The sequence below is a fragment of the Mastigoproctus giganteus genome, chromosome 6, assembly GCF_048544385.1.
Source record: "Mastigoproctus giganteus isolate SK-2022 chromosome 6, ASM4854438v1, whole genome shotgun sequence".
In the NCBI taxonomy this organism is placed as follows: domain Eukaryota; kingdom Metazoa; phylum Arthropoda; class Arachnida; order Uropygi; family Thelyphonidae; genus Mastigoproctus; species Mastigoproctus giganteus.
In genome coordinates this window covers 57,865,045-57,890,049 of record NC_143580.1, presented here as the reverse complement: position 1 = coordinate 57,890,049, position 25,005 = coordinate 57,865,045, and the positions used below count along the sequence as shown (strand labels likewise).

General features: G+C 34.8%; 1 protein-coding gene across 1 annotated transcript in view; it reads left to right on the top strand.

The window, feature by feature from the left end:
- Window positions 1-25,005, top strand: part of LOC150084316 (uncharacterized) — a 333,113-nt gene that overhangs the window by 236,832 nt on the left and 71,276 nt on the right. Inside the window, exons 18-19 of the mRNA XM_090376182.1 lie at window positions 2,688-2,776; window positions 10,701-10,826. Coding sequence (XP_090232308.1) covers window positions 2,688-2,776; window positions 10,701-10,826 — 215 coding nt within the window. The remainder of the gene's footprint in view (window positions 1-2,687; window positions 2,777-10,700; window positions 10,827-25,005) is intronic.

The following is a 25,005-nucleotide window of genomic DNA, read 5'->3' as shown; positions in this document are numbered from 1 at the left end:
TTTGAAAATCACATATCAATTTATGCTAGCACAGTACTTAAAAATATAATTAACACTCTATCTTCAAGTGTTTCTTGAAGGGAAGTTAGTTGCTCTGCAATATCTACTGTGCTCTTTCCACTGTTTTAGAAAATAGTTTCTGGCTTCTTATCCTAGTATCCATGTCAATTATTGTGTTAGGATCCATAGTACTAAATAAGGGTATATTTTTGCTTTCTTTTTGGAACAAATGAGATCCTGTATATTGATCTCGTTTTTTTATGTTTACAATTTTGTGTGGAAGCTCTTTTAGTTTTCTTTACTGTTCCAATTGCTGTATGACTGTAATTCTTTGCCTCATCACTACTTGCAAGCAAATTGATATATTTCTTCCAGTCCACATAATTGGTCTTCTCAAAATGATCCTGGCAATTATTTCCTAGCATACAAATGGGGCGCCTCCGTAGCCAGGTGGGAAGGAGCAGCAGTGCGTAGCACACGCTTCTTGATTAAACCGGGGTTCGAGCCCGTCACCACCAAATACGGAGGATGCGGAAAGGTCAGGGAATGACCACCGCATATCCCGGAGCAATATGGCCTTAGTTGCTAATGTTCCTTAAAAAAAAAACAAACCAAGCATACAAATGGGCAAGCTGCTAACATGTTAGCAGTTGTCACAGTGGGTCTCAACCTTTTTTTTTTTTTTTTTTTTTAATTAATATAACGTTTTAAAAAAATTGGAAGATTATTGTATAATCATCATTTATGATTTATTATTGTATACAATAATAAATCATAAATTATCTGTGTTTTTATGCATTTATAATTAATTTTTTTCTTATATATTTTGCATACCAGTACAATTAGGCATACCGTACTGTACACATCACATCACTGGTGGTACATGTGATTGTTATGCCAACATTTTTTAAAATCCGAAGATAGCTGTTCCATTTCCATTTTTGGAAGTTGGTTGCCATAACAGACCAAACCAGAAGGATGACACTAACTTAGTCATAGGCATTTCTACTGCCAAAGTTGTGGAGAGTCTGAAACAAGAGGAGAAATTTCTGTTCCTCAGTGAGGAAGTATACCATGACTACATGTGACTAAATGGTGAACAAGTTCCCAGATGTTCTTATACATGCTTAGGTAGCAGAAGTTTCAATTGGCAGTGCATCATTTTCAAATTTGAAATTTTTTGTAGATAAATTTGAAGTACTTCTTTGTATTGTTAAAGATTAAGCAATAGATGTTTCTTCAGCACCAGTTTTGTCCGTTTCAGTGTGCAGTCCTACCAGAAGCTATTGTGAAAGAAGAAAGAAAGAACTTACAAGTGCACAGTGAAGTTTAAAATATAACAAATTATCCCGAGCATGTTTGATATTTTAAAAATTCCTCAATCAATTGATCAGTGTGAGAGTTAAGCCAAATTAGGAAAGCAAAAACTGAGTTCAGATCATTTTCTTTCTGGTTTATCTTTGGAAATGCTCCGGACAACCAAGTCTAGAGAGCAGAGCAAGTTGGTATGAACAGAACTTTGAATCAACATTTCTGAAGAGGGCAGAGTCTGCAGCAGTATCTTTCTTGAAATAGTCAAAATCAGTTGATATCTAATAGAATATCCACAGACAGAAAAATGTTAGGTAAACTAATTTGTAAAAGCATACTGCACTGGTAAACAATCTTGTACTTGTATTTTAGAGGCGCCTCTGTAGCCAGGTGGGAAGGAGCAGCAGTGCGTAGCACACGCTTCTTGATTAGACCAGGGTTTGAGCCCGTCACCACCAAATACGAAGAATGTGGAAAGGTCAGGGAATGACCACCGCATATCCTGGAGCAAATGGCCTTAGTTGCTAATGCTCCTAAAAACCAAATAACAACGACAACGACAACTTGTATTTTAGTATAAAATATGTCTTTTGTTAGTGAAATTTAATTTATAGTGTAGTGTTGGACTTCAAGAAAACCTCCAGCTTTTTCTGAAAAAAATCTCCTGTTTTCCTCTTGATTACAAATGCCTGATCTCCAGCATTTTTGAAATTCAAAAATTGGAGGCTGTGAAGAGACTAAAAAAAGGACTTTAACAAGAAATTACTGGCCTTTTTGATAATGAAAGAATTACTAGCCTTTCTGTTCATCACTGGTGTAATTCTTTTGTGCATCATCCAGAGGTGTCTAGAAACACTATTCAAGTAAAACTGCATCTATATTTATGAAAGTACAGAAAGTTACGGCCATTAATTACCTTGAACCAACAACTAATGTGCATATTGATATTTCAAAGCAGCAACTATGAGGTTCCATCTACTATAGTTTTGTTAAGGTTGACCATGGGCTGTCAAGATAAGTGTGGAAAATGTTGTGACGTGTTGGTTTTGAGAAACATGATTATACCTAGACAAAATGAAACTGGTTTTTATAATCACACAAAATTGGAGAAAAAAATATACTAATAGTTTACAATCACCAAAAATCATGTATATTAGTTAAGCTTATTGATTCAGTAAGACAAGAAAATTTTTGCACTTTCTGAGGCTGATAGATTTTACATAGTTTACTTTATATAGCCTCTTTTATGCTAGAGTGCAGTAGCCTACTTTTATATATGTTATATGAAAATTATTTCTGTTTTATGGATTTAAATTTTCTAATTGTTCTATAGTTCCTTTTCCTTTCTGAATATTATAGTGTTCATTTTTCTTCAGAGCAATTGAAGATACTCCAAGTGTTAAAGTGGATCATGAGCAAGAAGAAACAGAATCTGATGGTGGTTTTATCACTAAAGATGATGCAGGTAGTGTGTGTAACTTATTTGTTTTGGCTGTGATATAGGGTGATTCTTGTTGAGAACATTCTTAATTTAGAGCCAACCTGGGCAAGCCATAAGACATATGTGCACCCCCCCCCCCATATAAAAATAAAATAAAAAAGAGAGAGAGAGAGAGAGAGAGAGATTCTGTGGCCATCATCATTTTTCCCTGATGCTGAATTGCTCAAAAACCACTCAAACTGAAAAATTTTTTAAAAAAAGCAATGAAAATGCCTTTTCTAGAGTTAAAAAGTTTTGTTTGCTGGAAATAAAAATAAATAAATAAAAAAAAGTAATAGATCAGTATCAGTTAAACAAAAGCATTACATGAAACTTTCAAAACAAGACCTGAAGAAATATCAAGTATGGCACGGCATTCGAAATTTTTACATTATCATTTTACATTGATGGAACTGAAGATAACTGAGGAATTAAAATTCAATTATAAAAAAATACATGGTGAAATTGCAAAATTATGCTAAAATAGTGCATTTGGTAATAAATCTCTCTCTTTCCATAATGAAATTTGCTAAAGAAAAATATCAACATCATTGACAGAGATTAATTTAGAAATTCAAATGTAGGTTGCAAATCATATTTAAAAGTTACTATTGGTAAATTAAATCGACACAAAGAAAAGCTAAATTATTAAATCAGAAATGCACGAGGAAAGTAAAAATATTGATTTTTATTCCTTTCCTCTTGCAGCCCTCGAAAAATTTATTTTTTTAAAAAAGTAACCCACTCAGCTATTTCAGTTGTCCAGGCTTGTTTTAGAGGTTGGCCTCGGGCAAATATGAGTCAAAAATGTCCTAACTAGCATAGCCCCTCAAACTGTTCCGGCACCAGAGCAGTGACAGTGTGGTCCATATGCAGCAGGATATGACAGACATGTTGTTTTATTCACATTTTGAAGTCACACAATTCTCAGCATGACCTGCTACGTACATATACAGGGTGTGAACCTCGTATATGTGTTGTGTGAATCATTATTTAGTAAATGATGAAGCTTGCTGGGTATTTGATTATGAATTATTGATTTTTTTTTTTTCCCCTTTCCTCCTGCAGTCCTCAAAAAATTTATTTTTTTAAAAAAGTAACCAACTCAGCTATTTCAGTTGTCCAGGCTTATTTTATAGATGGCCTCAGGCAAATATGGGTCAAAGATGTCCTAACTAGCATAGGCCCTCAAACTGTTCCGGCATCAGAGCAGTGACAAAGTGTGATCCATGTGCAGCAGGATATGACAGATGTTGTTTTATTCACATTTTGAAGTCACACAATTCTCGGCATGACCTGCTACGTACACATACAAGGTGTGAATCATTATTTAGCAAATGATGAAGCTTGCTGGGTATTTATGAAAATATTGATTTTTTTTTTTTTTTTTTTTTTCTTTCCTCTTGCAGCCCTCAAACGAAGTAGTCTCCTTGACACTATATGCAGGGATGTTAATCCTTCAGCAATTCGACAAGCATACCAGATAAGCTTCTTTTGGAATTGGTAATAGTTCCTGCATTACATTCCAAATAATTTTCTTAATCATTGCAAATCTGTGACTTTTCAAGGGGACTTTAAGCTTGGGCTGAAAAGAAAAAATAGCAATGTGGTGGATAGCAGAACCACAATGATGAAGTACTTTGCAAAAAAGTTTTGAACGGAAAGTGCTGAGCATGCAGGAACATTGTCAATGCAAATGCCACACTGACGCCTACTTTACTGGCTATTTTCTCCAAACAGCATCATGAACAAATTAATGATGCCCTATGAGTCAAAAAATACAATAAACATAATCTCCACATTTGATTAAGATTGTCTTACTTTTTGTGACTGGGACAAGGCAGTTTCCTTTGAGAGGTGGGCATTTGTTTCCATGTCATAGCCATACACCCATGATTCTTTGCCAGTAATCATAGAAGAAACAAAGTGTGGGTCAACAGCAACACATTGACCAAGATCCTGACGTGCGAGAGCATATTCTTTGTAATAATTGGTGAAGATGTGAGTCACAAACTTAGCTAAAACACATCATGCTCCAAAATCCTGTGTTAAAATTGATTGACACTTCCCATAATAAATGCCAGCTTCACTAACAACTTTGCAGATAGTTAAACATTGATCAGATCATGAACATGAGTGATTGAATGATTGATTTATGAAGTTGAAGGATGGACAGAGCAAGGATAATCCTAGATGGCTGTGTTCCCCTCTATAAATTTTGCAAACTAACTACTGAAAAGTCTTCAGCATGTCCAAGCCCAATATATTAAATCTTCCCTAAAAACTGTTTTTTTTAGCATTTCATGGGTTTCTGTTGCAATTTTCCATCATTTGAAGTAAAGTTGGATGAAAATTCACTCACTAAAATCATTCATTTTAAAATACAGTAAAGCACATAAAACACCTTCTGTTCAATGCATTCTAATCCAGACTGACTGACTGCAGATATGCAGGTGGTTCATGCATTAATATATGTCTAGATGAATCACTGAACATCAAATTGCTATGATGCTATAGTTCCAAGGTACAAAGTCAAACTCCAGACATTTTGATTACACCTTGTTATAGTGCATACTTGTATTTGTTGGCATGTCATGAAAAGGAGGACACCCATTGTAAACTGGAAGAATTCTTAATGGTTGGGGTGTTTTTAGCAATCTCAAGCAGAGTGAGTTGGGCTTTCTCCTGTGTGTTATTCCGGGTTTTTCAACCTACACAACATGGCAATTGGAATGTGAATATACGGGTATACAGACATGATGCATTATGTTGCAAGATGTGGGTGCACCATAAAACCAACAACAATATATTTCCAATGTCCAGTGAAATTGTGCTACCACTGCTTATCCTGCACTTGCAGTAATGGAGTTAACTCCATTTGTACAGTACAACCCCATTTATCCAACCCGCAATCAGGTGCCACTTCGAGTTGTCTGATGGGTAACTTTTTGAGATCACAACGAGGTTTATCAAAAGGAAAATAATAATGGATAGATAGACAGATGTTTATTCTTAAAAATATCATACAAGATTATGTTGAAATCACTGTAAATACAAAGGAGAATAGTTGCAAATAAAATTTAATATAATTATACAAAATTTAGCTTAGTTATTTTGTTATTACATTTTCAACATCTTGGCTGAAAATGTGATTGGCTTTTACAGGACTGTTAAACCTGTTAAGTCCCTTAGTCAACCACTGATTATGACATCACCAGAGGCAGCCAAATTTTAAATATATTTCAGCAATAGAGGGTAATAATTTTTTAAGGAATTTATCACTTAATAAATTATTTAGAACAACAATCAGATACAACACCTTCCAAACTTTTATTTTTAAACCAAATCAAAACAATTTTTATGAAAAGATATAAATCTTTATCTCAAACAAAAATACCATTTTTTTTTTTTTTTTTGTTTGTTTATCTTTAAAATACATAGTCAGACCTCTATATAACAAAATTGATCATTCACTTGAAAAAATTCATTAAACAGAAATTTTGTTATTAAGAAATATGACCTTTTCAACAATGAAAAATACTGTAATTCAACATTCAGAAATAAGTGGGAATAAATAAATTTTCTAACATTTTAAAACAATTAATTTATTAATACATGCATATTAAGAAATGACTACTTACGTGAAGCACACAATGCATTAGTACACTTTTAAGAATTATGTCGTAAAATATTTGGTTATTTTTTGTTGTACACTGGATTTTGCTGTACATTGTTCGCATTTGCTTAAACACTCAAATATATTTTCTGGCACGTTTTCTTTACACTGAAGGCCCCGATGCAAAGTTTCAAATGATGCCAACATTTCATGTTTGGAAGGTTTAATGTTGCCCTCCTTTTCATCCAACTCATCGTCAATATTGTCATCACTTCTTTGAATACTCTCCAAAATATTGGAGTCACTTGGATATTCAGCTACTATGACATCATTATCAACTCCTAAAAATTTCTCAAGAACAATTTTTCCACTGATCAGACCTCTTGCTTAGAGTTCTTCCCAAGATTGTTCACTGTTTTGTAGTAGTTTATTCCTCTCATCACTGTTAATTGGCATTTTAGAAAAACCTGCTTTTGTGAAACAATTCTTAATCATTGTTTCAGTCACACCTTGACTCCACACTTTCGCCAACTCTGATATGCACATCTGAAAATCTATAACTGAATCTATAGGTTGGTTGGTTGATATTCTCAGTATAAATTTTTTTTTCAGTATGAGCCTTTGGTAGTGCATTTTCAAATTCTTGATAATGCCTTGGTCTATTGACTGCAGTTTAGATAAGGTATTCGGAGAGAAGAAAACAAGCTTCACACTTGAAAGTTTCAAATTTACCGAGTGAAGGTGGGCATGGCAGTTGCTCACAATCAACGTGATTTTTCTGTTTTCTGTTGTCATCTTTCTATCAAAATTTAAAATCCACTGTTCAAAAATTTCCCTTGTCATCAGCTTTTTCATTTTTCATTATAGTTGTAGTCCAACTGTAATGGCTTTACTCCTTTGAAACACTGAAGTTGTTTATTTTTGCCTATTATGAAAAGCCTCAGTTTTTCATTACCAGCCATATTTTTACCAACCAAGACTGTAATTCTCTCCTACTATTTTTACCACCCGAACATTTATCATTTTTAAAAGTCAGTGTCTTGTTCGGCAAACATTTAAAAAATAGACCTGTTTCATCAACGTTGAATATGTCTTTGGGCTCATAGTCTGTAATTTTTTTCAAAACTGTTTCTTTCCAATGGGCACAGTCTTTTTTGATTACAACCCCACTTTCACCAGCAATAACTTTTTCAAGTAAACCATGGTGCTTTTTTAATTTTTACAGCCAACCAGAACTGGCTTGGGATGTTTTATGCCCCAGAAAAGATGCATACTCCATAGCCTTTTCTTTTTATTAATGGTGCTGATATTGGCATGTTTTGATCTCAAATCAACTTCACCCACTTAAAATTGGCTTTTTCTACATCTCCATACAGGCATGATTTCACGCGCTTCCGACTGGGTCGCATTTCCTCAGACAGTTTAAGAATTTGAAACATGGTTTTTCAGAATGGTTGACACACCACTAGCAGGGATACCAAATTTTAAAGCAATTTCTTTTTTTTTAATGCCGCAATCTACACTATTAAGCACTTCCACTTTTTCCCCTACACACAAGGATTTCCTCTTAGACATTGTAAGGTTACTTGCACAGCAGCTAAAAATAAAACTGATTTAGGGACCACTTGTACTTAACTTACAGAGACAGGTGAAATTTAGTGAAAGTGTGGATGACTCGTTTCTGCAAAACAACAAATGAATTTCCATGATAAAGGAAATCACTCCTAATTTTCTAATAGGCTGTGCTTACAATAGAAAACAGATTGACCAGGGCCAATGTCCTTGTCGGGAATATGCTCTGATCTTTGCCATTGGCTGTTGACACATAGATGCAGTGACCAGCGTGGCTTCTCAGTACTGTAAATGTGTTACAAGCGCTGCTAAATTGTGGAATGCTCTTAAGAATTAAACCCTTTAGCTCTTAAAAGTATAGTGATTAATTCTTAATCCTTTTAGTTCTTAATTCTTGCTTTCTACAGCATCAATTCTATTGCCTAAAGGCCAGAGTTGCGAATGATGCTTACCCAGGTCTCTCAAAATCAGTTTGTTATATGGAAATTTTCTTCATTACACAGAACCTATTTTCAATATAATGACCAGGGAGAAAAATCAAAAAAAATTCGCTAAATAGTAAAATTTGCTATATGGAAGTTCGTTAAAGAGTGGTCCGACTGTATTTTTTTCTCTAAATAAAATACATATTTTGATTAATGTTTGCAATCGAGTACCCCTTCCGATTGATCGTTGCGGTAGCAGTGATCGACATGCCCAATCTGCTATGGTTAGTCATAGGGTGTTTATCCTTTCCTTACTGCTGTTTTAAAATTAGAAAATGAGTTCCCGATTTTAAAACAGCGGAAGGGGGGGATAAAAACCCTAAGGCTCACCATAGCGGGTTAGGCATGTAAATCATTGCTATTTGCAACGATCAATCGGAAGGGGTACTTGCTTGTAAACATTAACCCATATTTTTTGAATTTAGCATTAACAGTGCCAAATGATGACAGCATCAGCCAAAAAAAAAAACCACGATACTTCCCATTTCACCTACTCATAGTTAGTATTATTTTGGCAAATGATGCAAGGAAGCATGCTTATGATGGAAGTTTGTTCCATTAGTCAGTTACTCTCTAGCTGAAAGCAAATTTTCACAGATCTATTCTGCAGCCATCCTTTTTTTACTTTAAATTTGTCTTTTTATGTGTGTTGTTCAAGAAAGAGTATGACATTAGTATTTAGCATTCATTATGACATATTGGTATTTAGCTTATTCACTCTGTTAAACCTTAAACACTTATTAGGCATCCTCACAGGTCCTAGTTTCCAAATGCTACAATTTGCAGAACTGAAGTCTTTCTTGGTAAAAGTACCCTTTTGTGTCCATCACTGACCTTCTTGTTCTTTTGTGCACCCATTCCAACAGATCCACATTGGCGCCTCCGTAGCCAGGTGGGCAGGAGCAGCAGTGCATAGCACACGCTTCTTGATTAGACTGGGGTTTGAGTCCGTGCCCACCAAATACGGAGGATGCAGAGGAAAGGTCAGGGAATGACCACCGCATATCCCCGGAGCAATATGGCCTTAGTTGCTAATGCTCCTAAAAAAAATAAAAAATAAAAAAATAACAGATCCACATTCTTGCTAAAATGAGACACTCCCAGACATGAGTGCGGTACTCAAAATAGGCTATGCATGAATTGTGAAGGCCAAAGCAGTGGAACATCTGATAAAGTTGTGCTGCAGGCCTCACTAAGCATTCTGAAAGGTGGATAGGCAGAGTATGAAGAGAATGTCTACTTTCAAAAGTAAGATTGGGTAGTGGTCTCTCAGACCAGGCCTTTTCAAGGAATTGCTTGCTATTAGTGTCCTGTGATGCATATTATATGGATTTTCTTTTTTACAGTATGGTGATTATGCCAGTTTAGAATTCCATTTCTTGTGAGGCAAGCTTTGTCTGGAAACTAAACTTGGAGTTTTTTTGGCAAAACAGCAAACAGTCAGAAATGTATTGCTTATATGCACCTTTGTGCCAAGTCTTATTGGAACCCTTTTCAAAACAATCTTAATGTATTTTGTAATGATCAATAAACACATAACAAAATACATTTTGGATTTAAAAAAACAACTAAGTTTTAAACACATTACAAAAAAATTAGTATATATCAAAATGTTTATCATTTTGATAGATCTTTTTATTGTACTCTTGTTGAAATTGCCAGCAAAAGGATTTACAACAGTAACTCTCCTAGAATTAGATGCACATAGGCATCCCTTGAACTTAGACATCTGTGAATAGTGAGGCATCTTGCCAGTGATGGTATGGCTCTTTTGAATACCACTTATGCTTATATTTATCTTATTTTGTTTATTTATTTTTTTTTATCTTTATCCATTGCTTCAAGAAATGTGTCAAACCAATCTAAATAAAATTATAATAATAATGGAAATCCAATCTCAAATTATTTATACCAGGGCTATTCGATAAAGAATGATGTAAATTTTTTTTTTTTTTTTCTCAACATTAATCATCCATATTTTGATGGTCCTTTTCAAAGTAGTCCCCATTTGATGAAATGCACTTACTCCAACATTTCTGCCATTCTTCAAAAACATGGAAGCCATTTTTTGACATTGAAATACATCAGTATTTTAATAAAGTCATTTGGGATCAATATTTTTTTTCCCATTCACCTTTTAGACTTTATAAAAAAAGACAAATTAAAACTTTAATGAGATTTTATATTTTACTTTTATCCTAATTTAATTTTTTCTCCTTGTACCCTGTAACTGTAGATATGGATGACATGATCACAACTGATAGCGTTGACTATGATCCCATTAGTGATGATGAATTTGAAGCGATGATAGAAGATCCAGACAACCTGGATACTAAACAGCCTGAACAAAGAGAAAAATCAGGTAAGTTTAGAGTATAAAAGTACTATAAAGTAGAGTATAAAAGTACTGTTTTAAAATAATAGTAAAATAGACTGATCTTAGTTGTCAAATCTAAATGCCACTCATTTTATACTCTTATGTACAGTGAAGTCCTCGTAAGAAGTTTTCAAAAGTAAGCAGTTTGATCTTCTTAGGCAGAATAACATGTAAAAGGATTTTGTAATTCAAATTATTCTTTTAACTGAGTACAGAATCATCATAAAATAATTTAGCATAAAAATGTGTAAATGAATAATAAATGTTTTGATGTTAACATACTACAGCACTAAAAGCAATAACTAAATTTAATTGTATAGCTTCAAAGGGCAAGGAAAATATAAAAATAAGAAACATGGGCAGTGTTATACAGATTAACTGAAATGTATATTACTAAAAAAAGGCTTTGTCAAAAGTAAACATCATGTACTATGATTTGCAAAAAAAAAAAATGGCCATCCCTTAATGCATGTAAAAATGATTTTGGGATTTAGCTGAACTGTAAACAAATTATCCTGAACTTCACCCTTGGGAGAATGCAATGCAAGGGAGTTTTCCAAGTGTTTACAAAACCAAGGACACCAGTACTGAATGACCATGAAATTCAGAACAGTTCAAAGGTATTAGCCTTCCAACCAACTGAGAAATCCACCTGAATTTTACATGCCAGTGTTAATCACCCAATATGACCACTAGTGTCTAAATTGCATTTTATGGTCTGACAATGCCCACTGTTATCTTCTTGGTGCTGTTAATAAGTATAACTGTTGTATGAGCTGAAGAACACCCATATGTGCAAAGAGCACAAGGGTGCTCTAGTCACAGTACGAGAACAGTTGGTGGGTTTTTGGCTGCTGTAAAGGGATAAGTATTTTTAATTTTTACCGTATTCTTCATTAATTAACATACTACGTTGTGTTTTACAGAGATATTAAATAGGTTTAGTAGCGTTTGTTAGCTTCTTATTTTGAATTTAACTAGCGATTTTGGAAGTTACGACTTCTGGTGTTGTCACCAATATTGTTGAACTAGCCGCCATATTGTAGTCGATAAGAAATAGCGTAACGTATATATATATATCTTGAACTGATAGCGTAAGGTATTAAGGTATGACATAAAACTAGATAGCGTAATACAAAGCACTGTATTAAGAATCTGTTAGCTTAGTATAGTATTATCAATTAATCAAAAATATTTATTAATCTTATTAAATTCCATTGTTAATTAAACTGTATTTAAACAGAAATCATGACCCTGACTAGATCTGCGGAGCAAAGATCACAGACTAGCGAGAGTGCTGTCACTCAGAGGAGAAACAAAGGGGGTGATTCTCCAACGCATCAGTTTCAAAAAATGTGCGAAATGTGAAATATTTGCTTAACTTCCTAAAACAGGACGTGATCTAGCCAAGGAGGATGTCTTTGTGTGTGCTAGATGCTAGAATGTCAAGAAATTAGGTGCCAACTCAGCGTTCTGATGGGTATCTATGAGAGCTTGAGGTGTAGGGTAAATGCCCATGAAGAAATTAATATGGGGAGCCCATCAAGCTCTCCGCTGCCTAGCTCAATGGCAGAGCTGATTCCTGTGCATCACGCAACACAGAGGCAATATCCAAGGCAGAATGCGCTGGTTCCAAAGGAACTAGTTATTGTTGGTGACTCTATTGTCACGAAGACGGGGAATATACTATGCAAGAAGGATAGGTGGAACAGCAACAGGGTATGTCTGCCAGGGGCAAAGGTTGATGACGTTGTAGAGCAGATATCATCTTTTAAGGTTGCAAAAGGTGATATTGTTGTACGTGTTGGAACTAATGACATTAACAGTAAGAGGTCTGCAGATTTACTCAACAATTACAGGTCAATGTTGAAAAAATGTTGCGAATTAGGGTTGAATGTGAAAGTGTCTGCAATTCTGCCCAGACAGGATAGGAGGGAGTATATGATGAGAGCCTTGTCAATCAGTTCAGCCCTGGAGAGATTATGCAAGGCTCAAGGGGTAGAATATTTTCAGTCTGGTCTGTGCTTGTTGACAGGAGAGACTGCTTCTACAGGGGTGAGGAACACTTAGGTAGAAAGGGTGCAAGAATATTTGCTGATGCTATCGAGGCAGTGTTAGATGGGTTGGAAAACTGCTAGCTTTGGGGGATACACGGACTAATAGATTAACAGTACCGCTGGCAGAGGTGAAAGTGATTCTTGCACTGCTTATATTGAAATGCAATTGAGCAGCAGCCTAGAAAGCAAGGCAATGGGGATTTCCAGGACTGCTGGGAGTCATAGTGGAACAAGTAAATACATGGGCTGTGTTAGGGTAACTAAGAGTAGAAACAGTTGCATGTATACTTGCATGTACACCAATGCTAGGAGTATAGTTAATAAATTTGAAGTGCTAGTCAAAACATCAAAGGCAGATATTGTTGGGATACCAGAGATGTGGTGTCACACAGACATAAGCATTGCAGAATTGGAATTTGGGGAGTACAATGTGTACAGATAAGATAGACAGGACTGGAAGGGAGAAGGGGTTATGCTGTTAGTTAGGAAACACAAAATCTAAGGAAGTGCATCCAGTTGACATGGGTGGACAGTGCAATGTTGAGTGTGTTTGGTGTGACATAAACACTGGGAAAGGGAAAATGAGAGGAGTGTGTTAAAGGCCTAATGAATCTAATAAGCAGTTGTGCAGAGAAATAAAGTGGGCCAGTAAATCTGAATGTCTTATAATGGGGGATTTTAACTTTCCAAATATTGACTGGAATTGTGGGTTGATCACTCGCACACTAGCAAGAGGTTTTTGATTTATTGGATGACTGTTTTCTACAGCAGCATGTTCGAGAGGCAACCAGAGGGGATAATACTCTTGATCTGATTATCAGCAATGATTATTCATGCATTAAGAATTCAAAGATAAAGGAACCACTGGGTGACAGTGATCACAATGTACTGATGTGGGAATTACTTAAAGATGTAACTACCATCAAGGCAAAAGGGAAGGGCTTTTGCTTTCATAAAGGTGACTACAGGGGTCTCAGACAGTGTTTAAATTCTATACAGTGGGATCAACCGATGATGTTACGAACGGTGAATTCTAAATGGGAAGCCTTCAGGTACTTAATCTTGGAGGCTACTAGGCTTTTCATTCCAACTAAGAAATACTGTTCAGGGTTCAGGCCTAAATTGAAGTCAAATGAATTAATTAGGTTCATGGCAGAGAAGAAAAATGTATGGGATACATATAAAGTATCAGGTGACACAGAAGCCTATGGCAGATATAAGCTTGTCTGTAATCAAGTCACAAAGGAGGTTAGGCAAGCGAAGGCAGATTACGAGAAACCTTTGGCAAAGGATTGCAAAGAGTTCTTTACTTATGTAAACCCTAGAAGAAAAGGGATGAATCAGATTGGACCACTTAACATAAATGGGTTGACTGTTGATGATCATGCTCATGTAGCTGATAAACTGAATGTGTATTTTGCATCTACATTCACACATGAGGAGTTATTCAATGGGGGGAATGCCAGAGGTTTATCAAACTATAACAGGGTAACTAAGTGATTTTGTAATAACTGAGAGCAAAGTGGATGAGAAATTGTTGAAGTTAAACATAAAGGAGGCAGCAAAGGAAGTAAGCAAATCCTTAGCCATAATTATAAGAGCTTCCTTGGACTTAGGGGAGGTCCCCATGGACTGGAGGTGTGCAAATGTACCAGCAATTCACAAAGGGGGTTCAAAAGGTTTATTTACCCCGGAACACAAGTTGAACTTGTGTTCCAGGAAAAATAATGGAATCACTGGTTAAAAATGCATTGCAGGATCAGCTAGACAAGACTGCAGTAATAGTTAAGACAGCATGGGTTTGTTAAAGGGAGGTCTTGTCTGGTCTGACCAATTTGATTGGATACTATAATGTGGTCACAACAGAAGTGAATGTCAAAAATAATTTTGATATCATATACTTAGAGGATTTCAGGAAAGTTTTTGATACTGTTGCACATGGAAGAGTGCTGTACATATTGGAGAGGTATGGCATTAAGGGTAAGTTGCTATATTAGATAAAGGGATGGTTGAGTGGAGGACAACTGAGAGTTGTAATAAATGGACACTGCTCTTCATGGACAAATGTTATTAGTGGAGTTCTCCAGGGTTCGGTGCTGGGTCCATTGTTGTTTTGTATATTCATCAATGATATTGATGAAGGTAAATCAGGATTAATGTTCAAATTTGTAGATGATACAAAGGTGGGCAGGGTTGTTAACTACAGTAAAGACAGTATCCTACTGTAACTGGATCTAGAAAAGTTAGGCAGATGGGCTGAGAAGTGGCAACTGAAGTTTAACATTGACAAATGCAAAGTACTGCATATGGATAGCAATAACCCAAGAGAAACGTACTAACTGTGTGGTACTATGCTCGGGGAAGTGGAATGTGAAAAATACCTGGGGGTAATTGTGCAGTTAAATATGAATTTTGCTGAGCAGTGCAGATGGTCTGGTAGGGCAGGTCATGGGGTCTTGTCAATGATATATAGGAATTTTACTAACAGGAATAGGGAAGTGACAGATTTTATCTGACAATGACAATGTGTCTGCTGTTTTTAACTATTTGAAATCATTAAAGGTTTTTACTTGTATTTCAAATTTACATGTTGTTATTTCTTTATTGATTTATCTTTTCTACATTTTATATCTTGACATAGTGTTAGGGTCAGGCACCACCTGTGATTTCTCACATCTGCGCTTTATATCTTGACATGGTGACCTAAGTAATCAGGTCAGTGAAATTTAAATTTTTATCTATCACCTGGTTTTGGCGCATTATAGCCTTAGTTGCTAATGCGCCAATAAAACCCAACAACCAACCAACAGGGAAGTGATTATTCCATTGTACAATTCAGTGGTCAGGCCACACCTAGAGTACTGTGTGCCTCATTTTAGAAAAGATGTAGAATTGCTAGAACAAGTACAAAGAAGGGCAACAAGATTGGTGAGGGAAACAAAGGAGTGTTCTTACCAAGAAAGGCTTAAGTTCTGAAAATTGCAGGGCCTAGAGAGTAGGCACCTGTGAGGTGATCTGATTTGAGGTATATAAGGCCTTTAATGGGTTGAGCAAGCCGAATGCTGATGGGATTCTTCCTTTTGCTAAGATTAAGTACCTGAGGGGGCATAGATTCAAATTAAGGAAAGACAGTTGTACAATAGATGTGCAGAAATTTGGCTTTAGCCAGCAGGTGGTTGATTGGTGGAACAGACTTCCATCTTTTGTTGTGGGAGTTGATAGCCTTAATAAATTTAAGGCTGATCTGGATGGGCATTTGGAACAAATGTATGGGTGAAATGGGAGGGTTTTTTTTTTTTTTTTGGCTGATGTTGCATAAGCTTGCTTTCTTGCATCATATGCCTCTACTATTGCTAAATTGACAACCCATATTGTGATTAGAAAATAAGTATGGTGTGAGTTCCTATCCATTTTCATAATTGGATTTTTTATTTTATTTTTTTTAAGATATTGTTAGTGGACACTTCATTATTATATCAATTAATTATATAATATCGGTGTAGATACACCATAGTTAACCCATAAATTTGAACTATGTAAGTAGAGTAAAAGGCATCGTTTTAATTGTATCTCATATTGTGGGTGCCTTCACAATGGGTGCCTCCATAGCCAGGAGCAGCAGTGCGTAGCACACGCTTCTTGATTAGACCGGGGTTTGAGCCCGTGACCACCAAATACGGAGGATGCAGAAAGGTCAGGGAATGACCACCGCATATCCCTGGAGCAATATGGCCTTAGTTGCTAATACTCCTAAAAACCAAATAAACAAACAAACAAAGCCTTCACAATGAGATAGCTGGTATTGCATCATTTCACATAAATAACGCTTCTCTAGTAGAAAGACTACTGTTATTTATTTTCAGAGGATACCACCACTACCCAGACAATCGTTTCGAAGCTATTGGGCTTCATCATCAATGGGCGGGCAGGTACCCTGGTAATGCAACAAGCCCTCACAGTTACGAAGTTATATCCACAATATGAGAGATGCCAAAGGGTGTGGTAATAATGTATTTGAAAACGAAATGCACAAGGCATAATCCTTATGAGTTTTGTTAATTAAGTATATAATATCTGTGTAGATACGCCATTCATCATCAGTGGGCGGCCGGGCAGGTAGAATAGCTTCAAAACGATCGTCTGGGTGGTGGTATCCTCTATAAATAATAAATAAATAAATAACAGTAGTCTTTTCTACTAGAGAAGTGTTATTTATTTGAAGGAGTGCAATACCAGCTATCTCGTTGTGAAGGAACCCACAATATGATATGCAATTAAAACGATTCCTTTTACACTACTTACGTAATTCAAATTTATGGGTTAACTATGGTGTATCTACACCGATATTATATAGTTAATTACCAAAGCCCATAAGGATTATGCCTTGTGCATTTCGTTTTCAAATATATTAATTAATGGACAAAGATGTGTTGGTAAATGTTGTTATTCCAGATTTGAGACTGAGGGGAGGAATCTTTCCATAGGATGGGTTGCCCTACATTTATTAGTGTTGCTGCATTATTAAGGAAACATCGTTTTGGTGGAAGAAACATCCAGAACATTTTTTTCCTCCACCACTTTTCAAACAAAGTGGCCACCACTTTTCAAACAAAGTGGCCACCACTTTGTAGTTTAGATTTGAACTCTGCTGATTACTAGTTATGGGATTACCTAAAAGGCTGTGTGTGTGTGTGTGTGTGTGTGTGTGTGTGTGTGTGTGTGTGTGTGTGTGTGTGTGTGTGTGTGTGTGTGTGTGTGTGTGTGTGTGTGTGTGTACAGATATGGCTCTCACAACTAAAGAGGGAAATCCATAGAGATAGCAAATATGTTCCAAGATACTTTCCTCTCTGCTGTTCATAATTTAATTACCAAATTGGAATTGCTATTGATTTAGAAGGACAACAATTTGAGTATAATTATTTGTAGCCATGTAAATTGGGGCCCACGATAAACTTGGTTATTATGTTTTCTTATATATAGATTAATAGAAATATCTTTAAATCAAAACATTTACATATTTTTATGTTAAGTTACTGTATGGCCAACTTGTAGTTCACGGTAGAGGTGGTCATACAGTGTATTGAACGGTTGTGGTATATGTGATAATATTCAAGTATATTAATGTTGGCATAAATCTTTTTGAAACATACAGTTTAAGAATTTATTACTCTGTAATGTAACTGTAATATTTTATTAGCTATCAAATTGTAGCTGCTCGTGTATAATTGTTTTGAAGGGGGAAAAATTTAGCATTTGGCTTCTGTATATAGACAGATGTCTCTATACTTTTTTTGTAATTGTAATGTAAATTTATTTATTTTTCATAACTAAATGGAATAATAGCAAAAAAGTATTTCACTTCCCAGATTTCTTTCTCCCCCACATTTTTCATTAAGCATCCATCCCAACCAAATGCTTCTCCTATTTACAGGTACATTATGTTATGTTAGATACCAAGATTTTATTTGTTTACTGTATAAATGTTTATTTGTTTACTGTAAACTTAATGTTAAAGGCATGATTAAGGAAAACTAGCATATACTCTTACAGTACACCTAATTCTGTTTTTACACGATAGATACGTTCCTGAAAAATACGTGTAAAAAAAAATCATGTAAAAAAAGACATTGTATTTATGGAAGGAAAGACGATTGGTTCCGGATCTAAAAAATCAGTAAAAATAATTAAAAAAAAAACACATAAAAATATTTGTTTTAAGCTTATTATTTTATTTCAACAAAATACACATGTAATAATATGTAATGAAAATGTATTAAAGTAAATTTGTATGCATATTAAATGAAAAAAATTCTTCATGAACAAAAAAAATCTGTTTTACACATAACAAGATTTTATTTATTTTCACTTTCTGATAATAAACGGCGCATACATTTGCGTACGACTGGAATATCACTAGAAATGTTGTGGACATGGTCTTCTTCCTCTATTATGAAATTCTTTCTGTGATCTCTTGAGCAAAATCAGCACGAGTCTCCTCTGATGCTGATGTTTCACCGGTTTTTACGAACGAATTCAGTTATTAATCGTTGTGTTCGTGTTTTGGTTAGGCCGTTATATAATTCTCTGTAAGAGGCTGTCAACAACTTCAGTTCACGTTGAAACTTCCCAGCGCGTTCTTCATTAGGGTCATGTTTGACAAAATGATTACCTAATTTTCTGGCCAGTTCCAGACCTTCTTTTATTAAATCTGCATTTAGAACAGGATCATTTTCTTCATTATCACTACGTTCTGTGGGATAAGGGGTCCCAAGGACAACCTCTAATATTTCATCTTCGCTTAGGGCTTTGTCGGCTAACAATTCATCAATATCTTCAAACGATAGATCATCGAATCCTTCTCCACCAATTTTGTGTGCCATTGTAATGATGTTGGGAAATTCGGTCATATTAGGGATGATGGGATCTTTGCTTTTTACACATTGTGGCCAAACTGCTTTCCAACACGCATTTAAAGTTGCTGGTTTTAATTCAGTTAACGCTAATCCAACTTGATTGATACAATCCATAATTGAGAATTTCTTCCACACATTAATGACTGTTAGTGTTTCATCATTCAGTTTGTCCAAAACGTGTTGCAATGTTTGTTTTACGTAGTATGTTTTAATTGTCGCAATTATACCTTGGTCTAGCGGTTGTATCAAAGATGTAGTATTAGGTGGCAGAAATAAAATTTGTACGTTTGGGTGTTCCAAGACAGGATGGCCGGGTGCATTGTCAAGAAATCAGAAGAACTTTAAATTCGAGACCTTTTAAATTCATATAACATCTGACTTCTGGGGCGAAACATTTGTTGAACCATTCTGTAAAGAGAGCAGTGGTCACCCAGGCTTTCTTGTTTGACATCCAGTGAACAGGCAGTTTATTGATAATATCTACACCTTTCATTGAACGTGGGTTTAGGGCTCGATTTACCAGCAGTGGTTTCAACATACGATCTCCTGAAGCGTTGGAGGAAAATAACAAGGTCACACGATCCTTAGCTACCTTAAAACCACCAGCAGTTTTCTGCGATTTGGCTACATACGTTCTGTTCGGCATTCGTTTCCAGAAGAAACCAGTTTCATCTGCATTCCACACTTGGTCAGGAGTGTATCCTCCATCTTCAATAATTTTTGCAAGTTCCTGAGGGAATACTTTAGTGGCTGATTCATCTGCAGATGCAGTTTCACCTTTAATTTTTATATTAGGAAGAGCATTCCTTTTAAGAAACCCTATCATCCGACCTGTACTCGCAGAAAATTCATACTTTCTGTTTAACTGAGATAAAGTGCTTGGCTCCTTTTCTTTAATCTGTCTGTAAATTCTTAGTGTTGTTTGCTTGATGGCATTTCCATCTACTGGTACTCTTTTTTGTGACTGATCTTCTATCCATATTACCAGAGCCTTTTCCATTTTTTCCTTGACAATATCTCTTGTATATGATGATGAATTAACACTTACTTTTGTTCCAGAACATACCGACTTCCTAATTGCAGCTTCATTTTTCTTAATAGTTCTTACGGTAGCTTCATGTACACCAAAATGCTTTCTTACAGACATAGGCCATGTCCAGTTGCAAGACGATCTAAAATTTGAATTTTAAGTTCCAAAGAAATCGCTTTCCTTTTCATTTTGGTAATAGGCGAATTATTCGACATTATATAAGGGCTACCGAAAAATATCTCAGTTATAATTAATAAAAAAAGTATGAAAAATTTGTAAAGTTACAATTTATTGACTATCGGCAAAATTAATAAATTTATATGTGCACAATTTTCACTAAAGATTCTTTCACTTTGAAATAGAACTTACTACTAAATGTCTTTCGAAGATACAATGCACGAATACCGTAGATGTGCACCAAAATTCAATAAAAACGTTGATGATTCATAGATACCTAGACGTACACATTGGTAAACAAAAGCCCCCATTTCAAAACGCACACACTAGCTAATCTATCACACTAATAAATAGCTGATAATCACACTAATCTATTGGTGCGTGTAATATAGAAATGATACTAATATGCCACAAATTAAAAAAAAAATTCTTAGAATTTAGGCAAAAAAAATTCATAGAAATCGTGTTAAATCAAAATGACTCGCGTAAAAAGAGAATGAAATATTTATTTTGAATTCGTGTTAAATCAAATTCGTGTAAAAAAAAGTTCGTGCAAAAACAGAATTAGGTGTATTTTCAAGAGGAAAAAAATAAAAATAAAAAATCTCTCTCCACTGGGCAATAGTCATATTCCCAAAGTTCGCTTCTGTATTAAGCCTGAAAGTGATTACTGCCATGTGTCAGCTTCCGATAGCAGCAAAAGCACTGGTATCAATGAGATCTTTTCTTGCTGTGGGGGGGAGGGGATTTTATTGTTTGCATCTATCTACTTAAGACTTGAGAAAGGTCTTTCCAAACTGAAATATTTCACAAGGAGGGCATGACATTTTACACTACTGTTCTAATATGAAAATATTAACAACCGAAATTCCAATATTTAGACAATTTCAGTTGTTAATATTTTCAGGTTGGAACAAGAGAAACAAAACTTTTTGCTGAAAAATTACACTGCTTAACAAAACAGACCCTTTTTTATTTATTTATTATTATTTTTTTTTTTTTTTTGTTTCTCTCCTTCGAAGATAAAACACACTTTTCTAAACCAATTTTGCATGCTGATTTCAAAGATGTTCTTGGGGTTTTTTTCCTAACACATACAGTTTGCATAATACAAGTGCTGATAATAACAGTACCAGTTAATTCAAATGATTTCTTTACAAAACATGAGGCTAGCTACAGTTATATTTTTATCACTTTTACAGTGTAAAAACCCGATACACTTTATACACATAATTCAAATAATTATGTGAAAAAAGATATGTACAATTTAAAAATCTTGTGTGGATGATTTCTCGACTGTCACAGTACAACATATATTATTTCTAGAAACCTTAGTGGTGATCTTCCGTTGTTCTTCACTAAAGAAAAATCCTTCAGATAAAGAAAAACATGTACGTACACCAGAAAACATTGGCACTATCAGGGCCACCCTCAGAGTCAATAACATTGTGCACATTGCTGTGGATTCTTTTGCATAAAAACTTAAATTTTCACCCATACAAAATCTAGGCAGTGCATTTAAAAATCACGATTATGTTAATTGCTCAACTATTTGTTGTCAGTCCTGACTCTACTGGATCAAAAGACTTCTCATCTGTTTATCACTAGTGAACTACATATTCATCTTACTGAATTTGTTAATAAGCAAAAATTTCAGTATTGATCAGATGAAAACCCCATCTATTGCACTGCAAACCTCACACAGTACCAAGTTTTCAGTATAGTGTGCAGATCTTTCAGCATTATTGGCCCTTACTTCAAGGATGATGATAATGAAAATTCAACAACCGTGACATCTATCCACTACATCCACATGATTAAGACATTTCTGACACACAAATTAATCCTATGTCATTGTTAACTTGAGAAACTGGAAAATTTATTGTTTCCTGAAGTTAACAATGACACTTGGTTTCAGAAAGATGGGGCAACTTCTCATACCATACAATATTGATGAATGTTGTGCATTTTCTGGAATGAGGACATGCCTTGCCCAACAAGATCACCTCTCTCTCTCTCTCTCTCTCTCTCTCTCTCTCTCTCTCTCTCTCTCTCTCTCTCATCATGCTCCCCACCCCCTTTTTTGTGGAAGAACAAACCAGAATGAATGAAGTGAAATTATTTTATGCTTCTGTAAAGAAAATAACTTATGATTACAAACACTTTATTTTTCCATAGACCACAGCTTAAATACACATGGACTTCACCAGATGGAGAGATAAAGAAATGCATAGACCATTAATCAGGATAACATGAAAAACAATATTTATTTAATATTGTCAAAACTTTAATAAGTTTAGACCTAGATATTGACCATTTGAAAAGTCCCACACACTCTTGCTGTGCTTAAACTCAGAATTCAAGAAAACTTAATCAGAATCCAAGGGGAAATGCTGTGCTGTGTAATGGGTAGTATGTGCATAAGTTTGTAGTAATGTTGCCAAATGGTGTTCATCTTAAAGATGTCATCCCCAGAAAAATTAAGTACTTTTTTTTTCTGTACTTTAATTTAGTATGTTCATAGCTACTTAATTAAAACATTTCAGTGAGTTTGAGTTTTAACAATTGTCCATTTCTCTGTGCACCATGTGGAACTTTGAGAACTTATTCTATGTGATGGGCAAGTTTCTGGTTTATGTTAGGTAAGCTTGATGCAGATGCGTTATAAAGATTCCTGAGCAGTGACTTTTAGAAGCACTGAAGCAGTCACATGGGGGGGAGATCAGTACTTTTGAAAAGGCTTTTTATCATTTAAATACAGGCAGTTCCTGCTTTATGAGTTTTCACTTTGAGTTCCTGAGTTTATGAGTTCTTTTTTTTCCCTTCAATTACCAAGTATCAACAGTATCAATCATCAAAATCAAAAATATGACCATTAATTGTAATAAATAAATGCTAAACATTCATAAATATGGCATTTCCATGCACATAGCTATACAAAACCATCCATGTAGCTATACAATACAGTACAACTGTGCATGCATTTGTTTGTTCATGCAGAAGAGAGCATCTCACTGACTCACATAACATAAAGCAGTTGTCACGCTGATGTTGCAAAGAGTGGTTATATTGCTATTCATTTTTGCTGTCTTGTCTTATTTCAAATTTATCCCCCTTATTAATACTGTACAGTATGCCAAAATGAAGCAATACTATGGAGAATGATGTTAATAAAAAGAAAAAGCAAAGAGAAATAATACAGGAAACAAAATATGAGATCATAAGCAAACACGATCTCATTCTTCATCATCATCAACTGATGATGATGAAGAATAAACATTCTTTAACATTTGTATGACATAAATAATTTCTTTATTATTATAATTTGCTTGATTTTAAAAGCTGTGTTTTCATTTCTTTGGATAAATAAATCATTGTATAAACAAACTGTTGTTTTGTTGACCTTCATTTCATTGTTGAGAACGTAACCTCTTTTTTTTAACATTATGTCTATGGGAAATAAATTCCCGCTTTATGAGCGAGTGTGCTAGGAATGAATTAACTTGTAAAGTTGGGAACTACCCATACTATTCTATAAAAAATTAACATAAGTCCTATTCTATAAAAAATTAACATAAAGTTACTATCTTAGAACAAGCGTAGAGCTATTATTAGCCAAATTTTGGCACTTTTATATCATAAAATAAATTCATTAAAATATATGCTGTTTACAATTAAAAGTGAGTATACCTAGAATTGTGTGGAATTAAATAAATAAATGTCTATAAGTAATATATAACTCAGAGAAATAGCACAGATTGCCTTCTTCAGTTAAATTTTCACATGCTGTAATGGTGGACTTGTAAAAATGCATAAATGATTGTGGAAAATCTCTTGTGCATATTTATACAAATCAGAATCATCTGACTATATGAAATAATTTGAAGGAATCATAACAATACAAATAGGTCATCATAATACTAGGAACCCAGGTGATTCAGGAGGAGACAGTTATTTCATCTCTGATCACATATGTTGAAACCCCAAGGGGTTTCCTGTAATCCTTTGCACATATTATAAGTGTACTGTCTCAGCATGAGAGAATTTTCTGAAGAGGACTCGCACTGCCAAAAGCTTCTATTAGTTATGTATTATTTATCTGCTGTATATTTATGTAATTTTATGTATTCTCACTTCTAATTATAAATAGTATTTGTATTTTAATCAGTTTTTTTGTATTTAGTATGTTGAACATAATTTAACGTTAGATGCTAATCATTTTTTATTCATTGTTCTTTATCACATAATGGTTCATTGAACCATTCACGAATTAATGGATCATTCATGATTATTTTTATTTATTTATTTGTGCACGTGCTTGTGTGTGTAATGCAGTTTTCAGATTTCTTTCTCAGATGCAGAAACCATTAATGTTATCGCATCATTATAGGTGACAGTGCAGATTTGGCTGTATTCTTTATATTCTTAATGCAGATGCAATTATTTAAGTTTGATTAATCTATACCACATTGTAAGTCTTTCAGACT